Below are 13,264 nucleotides of genomic sequence, written 5' to 3'. Positions count from 1 at the left end.
AACTTGATTTCTTTTTAAATATATTTTTGTTGAAAAATAGATTTTTAGTATTACAACAAATACAAAACAACACAATTCAAAACAATACAAAGAAAGAACACAAAAAATTTTAAAACCCAAACCGCCGTCATATACAAATGTATACGTCTGTATAGAAAAATATGTATATAAACAAAACTCCAACTAACTACTTAACTAACTAAATAATAACCAACAACAAACTAATAAATAATGATAACCCAGCTCAGCCAAACAAAACACGCACTCTCGAATATCGAGAGCATTAATTTTCACATATTCATACATTCGCAGTTCCCCCTCTCTGGATATTGGACTTGTAAAGCACAATTGTTACAGCTATATAAAAGCCCTTATTAGTGTGGTGGACAAATCTGTGTCCAGGTATTCCGAAAAGGGCCGCCATTGTCTTGTAGAAATTCTCAGTCCTGCGGTGTACCATACTTGTAACAAAATCCAAGTGGACATGCTCCATAACAATCTTCTGCCAAACCGACAGGCCTGGGAATGGGGAGGGGTGGGGGGCGACGGATGTTGGGGGGTTTTTGGATACCCAACCTAACAAGATATTCTTTCTTGCACAGAAAGTGAGGATGTTGAAATGTTTTTACTTATGCGCATCTGCAGGGAACACACTGGGCAGGACAAGAAGAGAGATCGGGTCCTTCTCCACCCTTACACCCAAAACTGCCTCCATTGCATCTGCCACAGTGCTCCAATACATTTGAAGCCTATCACAGGACCAGAGACAATGTGTAAGGGTGCCCGTACCAACCTTGCATTTGGGACATGTTGAAGTTTAAATTTTGACAAATGATCTAAAGCCAAGTGGACCCAGTGAAGAATCTTCAAATGTAAAGCATGGGTTCTATTGATAACTGATATCTTTCTTGCATTTTCCAAATATCTTGCCATGCCTCTGAGGAGACCTCAACGCCCAGCTCTCTCTCCAACACTCTGCGGGGCCAATCAAACTCGTCTGAGGGGGTACCCTCCAATTGATGATATAAAGTGCTAACAGAAAGTGTACTCTTAGCACTGAGCACCCTCCTCTCTATGTCGCATTTGTAGGGATCAGTCAAAAGTGTAGTCTTTTTTTGAACAAGATCCCTAACTTGAAAAAAAAACAGAGAAGTCCCTGTTAGATAACTCGTAATTCTATGCTAACTGATCAAAGGACATCATTGTATCTCCCTGAAATAAATCACCCATGCAAGACACACCCCTAGCTTCTCAATGTTTGAATCCTGAGTCCATCATCTCTGGTTGAAAACCCGGCATACCCACTATAGGTGTAAGAGAAGACGTTTTGCCAATACTGCCTTCCCTTTGCTGAATTGCCCTCCATGCCTTAGTATTGATAACTATTGGGATTTGGCGATATTCCGTAACTGTCCTCGTTTTGCCCAAAAACAGCAAGTTAGTAAGGGAGGCTTCGATATCTAACCATATTGAAAGTGAATCCCCACAAGCCTAATCACTCACGTAAGATAAAAGCGAGCTTAGTTCGTAGCTTTTAATGTCCGGGAGATCCACTCCACCCAGTCTGTGAGGCAATTGTAGTTTAGCTAATTTAATAAGGAACCACTTACAATGCCAAATAACAGAGCTGAACCAGCCGTTCAGTCTCCTGAACATTTGCTTATCAAAAATCGTGGGAGCGTTCATATAGGGTACAACAAACGGGGGGGGAATATTCATCTTAATAAGCAGTACCCGACCAACCATAAGACCAGAAGTGCCTCCCATCTTTGAAGGTCTTGTTTAATTTTGTTGAATAATTGAACAAAATTAGCTTTGAACAACCGATCAAGAACTGGAGTGTTGAATATGCCCAAATACATAAACCCCTCTGTGACACGTACGATGAAATCTTACGTAATTTTGTCCCCACTTCTGGAGCCTATGTATTGGGATCCCTACGAATAGCCTCTGCCAACAGTTCAATCACCAATGTAAACAGCAATGGCGAAAAGGGACAGCCCTATCTGCTGCCCTAAAAATGTTAAAAGTGCTTGATCAGACCCCATTGGTGATGACCACAGCGAGAGGTCACTGTAGAGAACCTTTACCCATCTTATAAAGGCTTCGCCTAAGCCAAACCGCTCCAGAGTATAAAAAAGGTACGGCAACTCAACTCGGTCAAATGCCTCCTCTGCATCTTGAGAAATCACCAATCCCTGTATTGACTGTTGTTGACATGCTTGAATTACATTAAGCAGCCTCCTAACATTATTGGAGGATCTACGGCCCTTCATGAAGCCCATCTGGTCCTCTTTAACAATAGACAGTAACACAGTTTTCAGCCTGAACACAAGAGTCTTCAAGAGTATTTTAAAGTCCACATTTAAGAGTGAAATGGGCCTATACGAAGCACAGTCCTCCGGGACCTTCCCTTTCTCAAGAATAAGCGAAATATTGGCTTCTCTCAGAGATGGCAGGAGGCGATCATGACTGTATGAGACATTCGGGCCTGACAGTATGACTATAAATTCCTTATAGAATTTGCTGGGAAGTCCATTAGGGCCAGGCGCCTTTCCACTCTGAAGCTGCTTCACAGCCTCCTGCACCTGTTGCTCTTGTTTGGGGTCACACCCAGGAGCTCCAGATCCTTGAAAAAGGACTCCATCTTGTTCCCCCCCGCCCCGCCCCCCTAAACACACACACCCCTCACAACCCTCAGATTGTTGTAACTTAGAGTCAAATATCTGGAATGCCACATTAATCTTTTTGGAATTATATGTTAGGTTCCCAGACCCTTCCCTAATCGATGTAATGGCTTGAGGGGCGCTCCTTTTCCTGGCAAGATATGCTAGGTACTTGCCTGGCTTGTCATCATGCTCATGTAACCATTACTTTGCAAAAGTAAGTTCTTTCTTTGCTGTATGCATGAGCATGGAATTCAATGCAGACCACAGCACCGTAATCCTCTGGAGCTTGACCAACAAGGGCCAGTCAAGGTAAGCCTTCTTGGTTGCCTTCAACCGTGCTTTGAGGAGATGTTGCTGTTCGCCCTTCTGCTTCTTCCGTCTGGCAGAGTAGGAAATAACTAACCCCCGGCATAGGCTTTGCCAGTTTCCCAAAGGACGGACAGGCTACTAACCAAGCCTGAGTTAATGTCTCGGAAACCTGAAATTCCCGAAAGAAGTACTCCACAAACTTATTATCCTTAAGGATAAAGGGATCCATTCTCCAGTGTCTCAGGCCCACTGTAACGTCCTTAATCTTAACTAACAGGTACACTGGGACACTATTGAAAATAGTAATATTATGAATCGTACAAGATGCCACCAAGACCAGGGTTACCGCGGGGGTCAGAAAAAATCAATCTTGGTGTGACATCTGTGTGGATTGGAAATTAACGCAAAATCCCTGCCTGCAGGGTGGAGACGCTTCCAAACATCCACCAACTCTAACTCCACATACAGATCCACTAATTGTTGAGTTTATACAGAGGGTATGGATGGGCCTTTGGGCAACCTGTCTACTATGGGATCCATGAAACAACTAAAATCTCCCCCTATAATGATATGCTGGGACTCAAGACTGATCAATTTTGAGAACACATCTATCAGAAATTTGAGGGGATGGGCCGGAGGGCAATAAACATTTAAAACATCATATTCTTCCCCGTTTATCAGTGCTTTGAGAATTACAAACCTCCCATGTGTATCTTTAACACACTTTAGTAACTTAAATGGGAGGTTCCTCCGAACCAGTCCCCTACTTCTGGTGTTAAAAGATGAAAAGTAAACCCAATCAAAGCTACTCTGCTGTAGTTTCAAATGCTCCCTATCTTCCAAGTATGTCTCCTTTAACAAAGCAATATCCACCTTTTCCTTTCTAAGATTTGAAAGTACCTTCTTCCTCTTAATTGGTTCCAGGTACACCATTCAATCAAGTCATTAGCCATAACCTTCTGCAGTAATATTTAGATTCCAGAGAGGAGGAATTGGAATTACAAGATTGCCGAGCCTTAGTGCCGCAAGATCCATCAAACATAAAAACTACATAAACTAAAACCACTACAATTAACAAACCTACAAAGCTATCAAAGGCTATATACAGCAAAAACCAAACAACAAACCAACGTATAAAGTGCCAATGGCACTGAATAGGGGAATACACACCATGCCCAAAGGGGGTATCTACACATCCCAAAACCCAACTTCCCATCCCACTGCCAATACAGCAGCCAGGGCATTTAAATATCGGAACTGGGCATAAACTGCCTGTAAGTAGGCATCGGCGCATCCAACCATTTTCCTTCCTCCTAGCTAGAGCTGCACCGCAAACACAAGCAGAAAAGAAAAAAAATACACCAAGGAATAGCCATGTGAATAAAGAAATTTTGAAATTTTGAAAAAAACAGGTTGGCTCCCCATCCATCCTTTGGTACAACTCACCCTTAGAAATTGAAACTCCACATCTCAACTGCCGCCAAACATAGTTTTGATCAGATTATTACCAATAAAAAAAGAAAGCCCTGACCAGACTTGCTGTTTCCTTTTGAAAGAAAAAGCAAAGACAAATCCAAACAACACGACTATTTGTACATACCAAATTGTTCAGGTTAGGTTAATTTGTCCACAAAATCTCTTGCCTTTTCCGCTCTGTCAAAGACATGAATGGATCCATCTAAGATGAACTGAAGCACCGCCGGATACCTCAGAGAGTACTGGATCCCGAGCGCCCTCAGTCTTCTCTTGACACGGTCATAGGACTTTCTTTATGGACCACTGCCACTGAGAAGTCCTGGAAGAATATGATCTTAAGAGCTTGCTTTTACTAGGGCCTTTGGATCCTTCCCCTGGATTCTGGAAGCTTCCAAGGTTCTCTCCTTATCTCTATAATGATGAAACTGCATCAGGGTAGGACGAGGATGTTGATCCATACCTGACCTCCGCGCCGTGACCCGGTGAGCCCTCTCAAACTTCAAGCCTCTCATTCCAGCCTCCAAGTTAAGGGATTTCAGCAACCAGTCCTCAATAAATTCCGCCGGCCACTCACCTTCCTTACTCTCCGGCAGAATACTCTTCGAATATTTTTTCTCCTGCCCCTGTTCTGGAGGTCATCAACCTGGTCAAGCAAATGACAGACCTGCGTCTCCAGGGCTTGGACCCTATCCTTGGAGGAACCGGTATCAGCTTCCACCATTGTGACTCTGTGTTCTACCTCATCCGTCCTTTCCTCCAGATCTCCCAGCTGCTGTTCATGCTTCTGCAGCATGGTCGAGATTGGGGCCAGCTTCTCCTCTACCTGCTTACCCAACATCTCGTGAGATTTGGCGGGCTCTTTCATCAGGGCCTGGTAAGAAATCGTGTCTGAGGATCCTGCAGGCAGGGCCACGGGCCCAGTTTCGGACGCTCCTCTTCCCTTCTTCGGCATCCCTGGTTGGCGAAAACCAAGGTAACAGTTTTTTGGGACTCCATGACCTTTTCAGAGTTCCAGGATATCGCGTTGGTACGGGTAGCGTGAGCTAAAAGTTCATCCCGTTTGTGCTGTTGTGCGGAGCTCTGCAAAGTGATCTTCCTAGATCACCGCCATCTTGGATCCCCCTGATTGAGTTTTTTGAAGAAGTAACAAAGAGGATTGATGAGAGCGGAGATGTAGATGTGGTGTTGTTTGATGAGCTGTGGTGAATGTTTGCAGTGTGTCTTGTAGGTAGTCCATGTTACTGAATGTCTGTGGTGGGGAAAATGAATGTTTATCGATCAAGTAGGCTGCCTTGTTCCAGATAGTTTCAATCTAGAGTGTTGTTCAGAACTGCACTGATCCAGACAAGTGGGGAGGATTCTATAACACTCTGACTTGTGTCTTGAAGTTTGGGAGTCAGGAGGTGAATTACTCGCTGCAGGTTTCCCAGCCTGTAACCTGTTCTTGTAGCTTCAATGTGCATATGGATAGTCCAATTCATTTCTGATCAATGGTAGCCACCAGGATGTTGATAGTGGGGATATCAATGATGTTAATGGCACTGAATGTCAAGGGGCAGTGGCGAGATTATTGCTTGTTGAGATATCTACACATAGGCAGTTGTGGTGTGATTCTTAAGTGTTTCTTGGCAGCCCAAGCCTAGATACTGTCCAGGTCTTGCTGCATGTGTTTATGGACTACTTCAATATCTGAGGAATCACAAATGGTGCTGAATATTGTACAGTCATCAACGAATATCCCCACTTCTGCCCTTCTGATGGAAACATAATATGAAAACTGATGAGAGATGGTGGTAAGACATTATTTGTCTTTGACTTTATTAAACTTTACAGGTGGTGGTCATTGCCTGGCATTTGTGACAAATATTTCCTGTCATAAATTCAACTCATTAGTATTGAATGTTAGCCACATCTCATTGCAAGTAGACATGGACTGCTTCATTGTCTTAGAATTATGAATGCAATTGAATGCTCTGCACCTAACATTGAACATCCTTACTTCTGACCTTATGATGGAGGGAAGGTCATTAATGAAGCAGCTGAAGATGATTGAGTCTAGAACAGTACCTTTATGGAGCAGTAGGAATGTCTCTACTCATGGACTGAAAGACCTGGGTTGAAGTCCCACCTGCTGCAGAGGTATGCAATAACGTCTCTGAACAGGTTAATTGGGAAAATAGATAATATAGCAAAGTTATTTTTACAAAAAGTATCCTGAGGAATTCCTGCAGTGATATCACGAGATTAATAAATCTGAATGATAGTGATGAACTCCAACGACAGCAACAATATTTCTTTGTGCTGGTTACAGCGCCAAGCAGTTGGGAAATCAAGATGGTGGCAGAGAAGGATGCATCAGCTGGAGCTTGTCTGCTCCACCCATTCTTCTCTTTATTTTCCTCTTGGTGATTTTTCTCCTCTGTTAGCCTCCAACAACTCCCAGCCTCTGGTGATGACTCTCAGCCTCGAGCAACAGCTCCTGGCCTCCGGTGATGACTCCCAATCTTTGGTTGAACTCCCTGCCTGGCATTGTGACCTCCTGGCTGACATAGCAGCCTCCCATGGCAGCCTTTCAAAGTGGTCCCCTGGCATTGCACCTTCTCAGCCCGACTTGGCATCCTTTGCCCAGCATGGTTGCCTGGATCACTCTCCCGGTCTTGTGATCCTCAAGGTTAAGGCCATTGCAGATTGGAGGCTAGGTGCCAGTGTGGTATAGGCTGGAAGACCACTGTTCTGGACTTTTATTTCTGCAATGCTGGGCATTTTTCTTTTATATTTTCTCAGGAGTTGTAACTACTAGATACCTTTATACCTCAGATGGCACTGTAAGTGGCGAAAAGTATCGAGTCTCTGTGACAATAAAGCAAATTCAGTTCAATAAATCAATTCAATAGTTTTGCTCCTGATTCCCTTGAGTGCATTCTCTAAGCCATGCTGTTTGCCCAGTCTGGCAGTTATGTCCTTCAGGTCTTAGCAGTTCTGAAGTAGGAGGCTTGAGAATTGGGACTCTGACGTTATTAACTGTTTCAACAGAGTTAAAAATCACACGACACCAGGTTATAGTCCAACAGGTTTAATTGGAAGTACTAGCTTTCAGAGCACTGCTCCTTCATCAGGTAGTTGTGCTTCCAATTAAACCTGTTGGACCATAACCTGGTGTTGTGTGATTTTTAACTTTGTACAGCCCATTCTAACACCGGCATCTCCAAATCATATTTCAACAGAAAGTAACCTACTTGCTTTCTTACAGTGCAGGCAAGTGGCAGTATGAGAGTCATTCACCAACCCCCCCAGCAGCTATTGCACTTGCTGCCATGGACAGATCAACTGTTTCAAAAGCTGTAAGTCCGGAATGTCGACAATTAAAACATATAGGTTCTAGAATGTAGTGAGAAAGAATTAAAAGAAAGAGAATCTGGCAGTTTAGACTGTTGAAATAATATAACTGTAAAAAGTAAATTTAAGAAGGGAAAAGTCAGAACTAGCAAAAGAAAATTGCTAAGTCTAAATGTTAGAGATATGGACAACAATGGTTAGAAAAGATGGAGAGGTAAAAGAGCAACTTCAGGACGCGTAATAGATCAAAAGAGGTGGGACAGCAAGATTCTTGAGAAAATTAAAAATATAAAACTGTCAAGATAGAGGTGAGTTACTAAACTTAAAAAAAGTAACACATATTTAATACATTAAAATCAGGAATATATAAAAGGGAAGGGAAAAGGATACTTTTGAGAGAAATAGCTAATTGAAAATATCTGGAGACAATTGAAACAGATAGGGAGTATACATCAAATTTCATAATTGGAACTAATGAACTCAAATTTAATTAGGAGTAAGGAGTAAGGAACAAAACTCAAGTTTGAAAGATAAATGATATATCCCCTAAATACGTCACCCTCATGTTGCAAAAAGAATAAATACAGCAGCCAACTTCACAGATAAGAAATTGCATGGAATAGTCAGTTATTATGGTTTTTGGTGATGTTGGGGGAAGGATCAAGCTTGGTTAGGAGAGTAGAAGAATTTTTATCTGTATTGTGCCATTTGGCCCTATCACCGACCCAAAATGTGGAAATCCTTGCTTACTTTCTCATTCAAACATGGTACTTTTGAAATTGTGTTCTCTTAGTGGGGTGTGCAAGTTCAAATATTGATTTGATCAGAAGTACATGAGAAAGGAAAGCAATGGGAAGCCTTTGGACCCGACAGCTTACCCCTGCCATTCAAGTAGATCATCGCTGATCTGCCTCAGGCACCAATTCCTCTTTTTACGCTAATTCAATGTAAATAGCAACTCCTTGATATTTCAAAAATCTATCTGCCTCCTTCTCAAATTCTTTCAGTTGTCTAGCTTCCACAACTTTCTGAGGTAGAGAATTCCAGGTGTTCACTACCCTCCTGGAGAAGAAATTCTTCTACATCTCAGTTTTAAATTAATGTGTGATTATCCTGTTAATATGCCCCCAGTTTGGAATGTGCCCATTAGTGGCAACATCAATTCAACATCAACCATGTGAAGCCCTCTCAGGACCTTTTATGCTTCACCAAGATCATCCCTCATTCTTCCTAACTCTAACAAATAAAAGCATAATGTGTTTAGCTATTCTTGATAAGTCAGTCCATTCGTCCTCGGAATCAGCCGAGTGAATCTTTTGTGAGCAGCCTTGAATGCTAATATGTTTTTTTTTGTAAATATTAGGCTCAAAATTCTACTTTGGCCTCACTAATGTCCAGTTGCAACAAGACTTTCCTATATTTAAACTCCAACTCCCAGGCAATAAAGGCCAAAATTCTATTTGCCATCTTAATTACTTGTTCCACCAGAATGCTGACTTATTGTTTATAATATATAAATGATTTGGAGGAAACATAGAAATTAGGAGCGGGAATAGGCCATTCAGCTGATCATGCAATTTCAGTATCCCATTCATACTTTCTCGCCTTGCCCCTTTAACCTCAAGGTCCACATCCTATGTCCCTCCCAGAATATATCGAATGAAATGTTGTTTCAATCAAAGTGGATAACCTCACATTTATCCACATAATATTGCATTTGTCAAGTATTTGCTCACTCAGCAAGCCTGTCCAAATCACCCTGCAGCCTTTTAGCATCCTCCTCACAGTACACACTGCCACCCTGCTTAGTATCATCTGCAAATTTGGAGACTTTGCATTCAATTCCTTTGTTCAAATTGTTAATCTGTATTGTGAACAGCTGGGGTCCCAGCACTGAACCCTGTGGCACTCCACTTGTCACTGCCTGATTCATAAGTTTGCGGATGACGTAAAGATTGGGAATGCTGAAGATTGCCAGAGAATATAGCAGGATATAGATAGGCTAGAGACTTGAGCAGAGAAATGGCAAGTGGAATTTGATCTGGACAAATGTGAGGTGATGCATTTTGGGGAGTCTAATGCAGGAGGGAAGTGTACAGTAGATTGCAGAACCGTTAGAAGCATCAACAGACGGAGTGGAGGTGACGGCCTAGTGCTATTATTGCTGGACTGTTAATTCAGAAACCCAAGTATTGTTCTGGGTACCCTGATTTGAATCCTGCCATGGCAGCTTGGAATTTGAATTCAATAAAAATCTGGAATTAAGAGTCCAGTGATGACCATGAAAACATTGTCAATTGTGATTAAAGCCTCTCCACCATCTACAAAGCACCAGTCAGGTGTGTGATAGAGTATTTCCCACTTGCCCGAATGGCTGCAGCTTCAATAACACACAAAAGATTTGAAACCATCATGCACAAAACAGCCTGCTTAATTGATACTACATCCACAAATATCAACTCCCTCCACCATAATAACTCAGTTGCTACAGTGTGTACCATCTACAAGATGAATTCCAAAAATGCACCAGAGCTCCTTAGACAGCAACTTCCAAACCTGTGACTACTACCATCTAGAAGGACAAAGGCAGCAGATACACCACCACCTCCAGGTGCCCCTTCAGTGTCACTGGATCAATACCCTAGAATTCCCTTCCTAACAGTATTGTAGGAGTACCCACATTAAATGGATTATAGAGGTTCAAGTTACATGGGAACCTAAACATTTACTCATTTTAGATATATATATATATATATGATAGGACATAAGATGGTGTCAGTTTTGCATCAATATCTTTTGTAGAGCTACTTATAGGTGTATTGATAATAGCAATTATAGAGTTTAAAGGTCCATATCAAAAATTTGTAATTTGACCAAAGGAACAGCAATCTTTTCATTTTTTTTTTATTAGGAGCACCTTGTTTGTGAACAACATTTACATTTTAAAAAAATAATAAATTAAACTATTAAATACAAATAACTTTAAATTGTTAGTAATCAAGATAAACTGAAATGTAATATTTATCTACTGTACCAATTAAAATACTTGCATTGTCACTTACTCATCCTGTTGGGTGAAATTGTATAGAGAAACATAAAGCAAGAGAAAACGGAAGCTAAAAATTTAAATAATGGCTAATCAATAGTCACGCTGATGCTTTATAAGCATTCCAATCATTTTCACTGAATGGTTCTTTTGAAGATAGCCCTGACTACTCTTGTGATTTTATTATTGTTGTCTGTTATTGATGTAGATTTATTCAGAGTACCTGCTTGCTTGCAAGCTGCAGTAAGATTAACCATTGTCCTTGCTATGATGTCACAGCATCCAAATGGTATTATTCCCCTGGAGCTCATCTCTGTCATTATAATATGCACCGTCCTGTATATGAAACTGATGAGATGGCTGGAAACCAGGAACTATTATCGTTTGGTAGCAAAAGTTCGCTTGAGAAGGGAAGCAGCATTCAAGAAAATGAAAAATGCTATTAATCAGATTAAAGAAATGGTAAGTGTGGGAATTGCCAGATTCTGGTTCATGTTCTGCAAAAAAATAATGCGTCGTTCTGTGCAGTCTCTATATGTTTATAGTTTTAAAAAACCTTGTATTTCATCCAGCCTTTCCTGAACAAAACACTCAAATAGTCTGATTGAAGAGTGACTCTTTCTATAAATGCAGTGATTGCAAAACTTAAAATACTGTGGATGGATTTTGGGTTGGATCCATTTATTTTGGAATCCTGACTAATCTGGGATGTGCAATTATACAATTCTTGCATTTTCTTTTCCCCCAGCCTTCATCTGATGATATAATAAAAAAAGGCATGACTAGAGAGATGGAATATTCTCGCAGAATTGTTGACATTTCTGCCTCTGCTATTCTGTACATCAAATGGAGTGCTTACTTAGGACTGCACCCTCACCAAAAATACTGAAAAAACCTTTATCAACCAGAGTTAGGATAGCAACTTTTTGTGGGAAAGGGATTAGGTTTTAAAAAAAGATGATATATTGTCTATGTCTGCCAACATCTCTTCACAAAAATTTGTTGATATCATAATATTGCTTTCAATTCTCTTTCTCTTCTCCATTCACTCCAATCCCTCTTAGAGACATAATGCATGCTGTCATCACAGAAGTGCTCATTTTTTGGCTTTCTGTTTGATGTACAATATTTTCATCTGGAATCACTTATTTGCTTAAACAATTTATCACATATTGAAAGCTTTATATGAAAACATGTACAAGATTGCAAGGTAATTATTGATGAGGAAGCTCCAATTTATGCATCGCAGTTCACCATCCAGACATACTTGAAGCTCTTACCCATTGTGAGATGTATTCTTTCTTCCGTGCTTCCAGGATTTTTGTGAAAGAACACGTCTGATATCAAACTTTAAATTGCCTCACTGTGATTCTACTTCCAGAGTCTCCCATTTAAGAAGGAGATGAGGTGTTTTTGTTTTCACTCTCAAAGCTTTGAGAGTCTTTGAAACTCTTTCCCAGAGAGCAATACTTTCAGGCAGAGGTGGATAGATTTTTGACTAACAAGGGAATCACAGGTTATCAGGGGTAGGCAGGAATGTGGTTCTGAGGCCAAGGCAAAGCAGGATAGAAAAGCTGAATGGTCACTGCTTCCTTACTTGTATTTTTGTTCATCAAACAACTGAAAAGAAAACCACTTATTCATCTCTTCTAATATCCATTATTATCTCTATTTCATTATCTCTATTTCATTATCTCTATTTCATTATCTCTATTTTATCTTTATTCCTGAATAAACTCAGACAACAAACACTGATGAAACGTCTTTGACCTAAAACATGAACTCTCTTTCACTCTTCTTACATATTCTGCCTGACCCTTTGAGAGTTTCTAGATTTTCTGTTTTAATAAAACATAATCCATGTACGGGATGTAAGAGCAGTCTTGCTCATTCACCTTCATAGGAAGGGAAAAAAAAACAAAATAATTAGCATTTGATTATATAACTAATTTTCAAAGAATATATCTTGCAAAATACCTTTGTCAGAATAATTGAAGGCCTTGGGCATTGCTCCTTGATTATTTTATGGCCAAATTGAAAATATAAGGAATGCAACTCTGATAAAAGGAGAACTTGGGTTCTGCAGTTAATGAGGCAAATTCCATTCTTTGTTTTATTGTGTGATTTTAACTGGAGCAAGTGATATGTTTGATATAACTCAAGATGGAAGCTAACTTTAATAACAAAACTACAGGATTTATGCATCACACATTTGTCTTCAAGCTTCATCCAGGCTTTTTGATGTACAGGGATTTTCCCCTTTGACCCAGAAAAATGGGTATATTTGTACAGATTGTGCACTTTAGTGCAGACTGCAGGATAGGAAATGTCAGCCTTTGGAAGAAATGTTAAATCAAGGCTCTGCATGCTGTTCTCTCAACAAAACCTAAAGGACAAATTAAATTATTTCACGAAGAAACTGGACAAC

At 40.6% G+C, this 13,264-nt stretch overlaps 1 protein-coding gene across 1 annotated transcript in view; it reads left to right on the top strand.

The window, feature by feature from the left end:
• Positions 1-5,717: 5,717 nt before the first annotated feature.
• LOC122554712 (fatty-acid amide hydrolase 1-like) overlaps positions 5,718-13,264 on the top strand; it is a 66,899-nt gene continuing 59,352 nt past the window's right edge. Inside the window, exons 1-3 of the mRNA XM_043700088.1 lie at positions 5,718-5,736; positions 6,881-7,125; positions 11,116-11,298. Coding sequence (XP_043556023.1) covers positions 5,718-5,736; positions 6,881-7,125; positions 11,116-11,298 — 447 coding nt within the window. The remainder of the gene's footprint in view (positions 5,737-6,880; positions 7,126-11,115; positions 11,299-13,264) is intronic.

Source organism: Chiloscyllium plagiosum, chromosome 11, assembly GCF_004010195.1.
Source record: "Chiloscyllium plagiosum isolate BGI_BamShark_2017 chromosome 11, ASM401019v2, whole genome shotgun sequence".
Classification (NCBI taxonomy): Eukaryota; Metazoa; Chordata; class Chondrichthyes; order Orectolobiformes; family Hemiscylliidae; genus Chiloscyllium; species Chiloscyllium plagiosum.
This window is presented reverse-complemented; position numbering and strand designations above follow the sequence as displayed.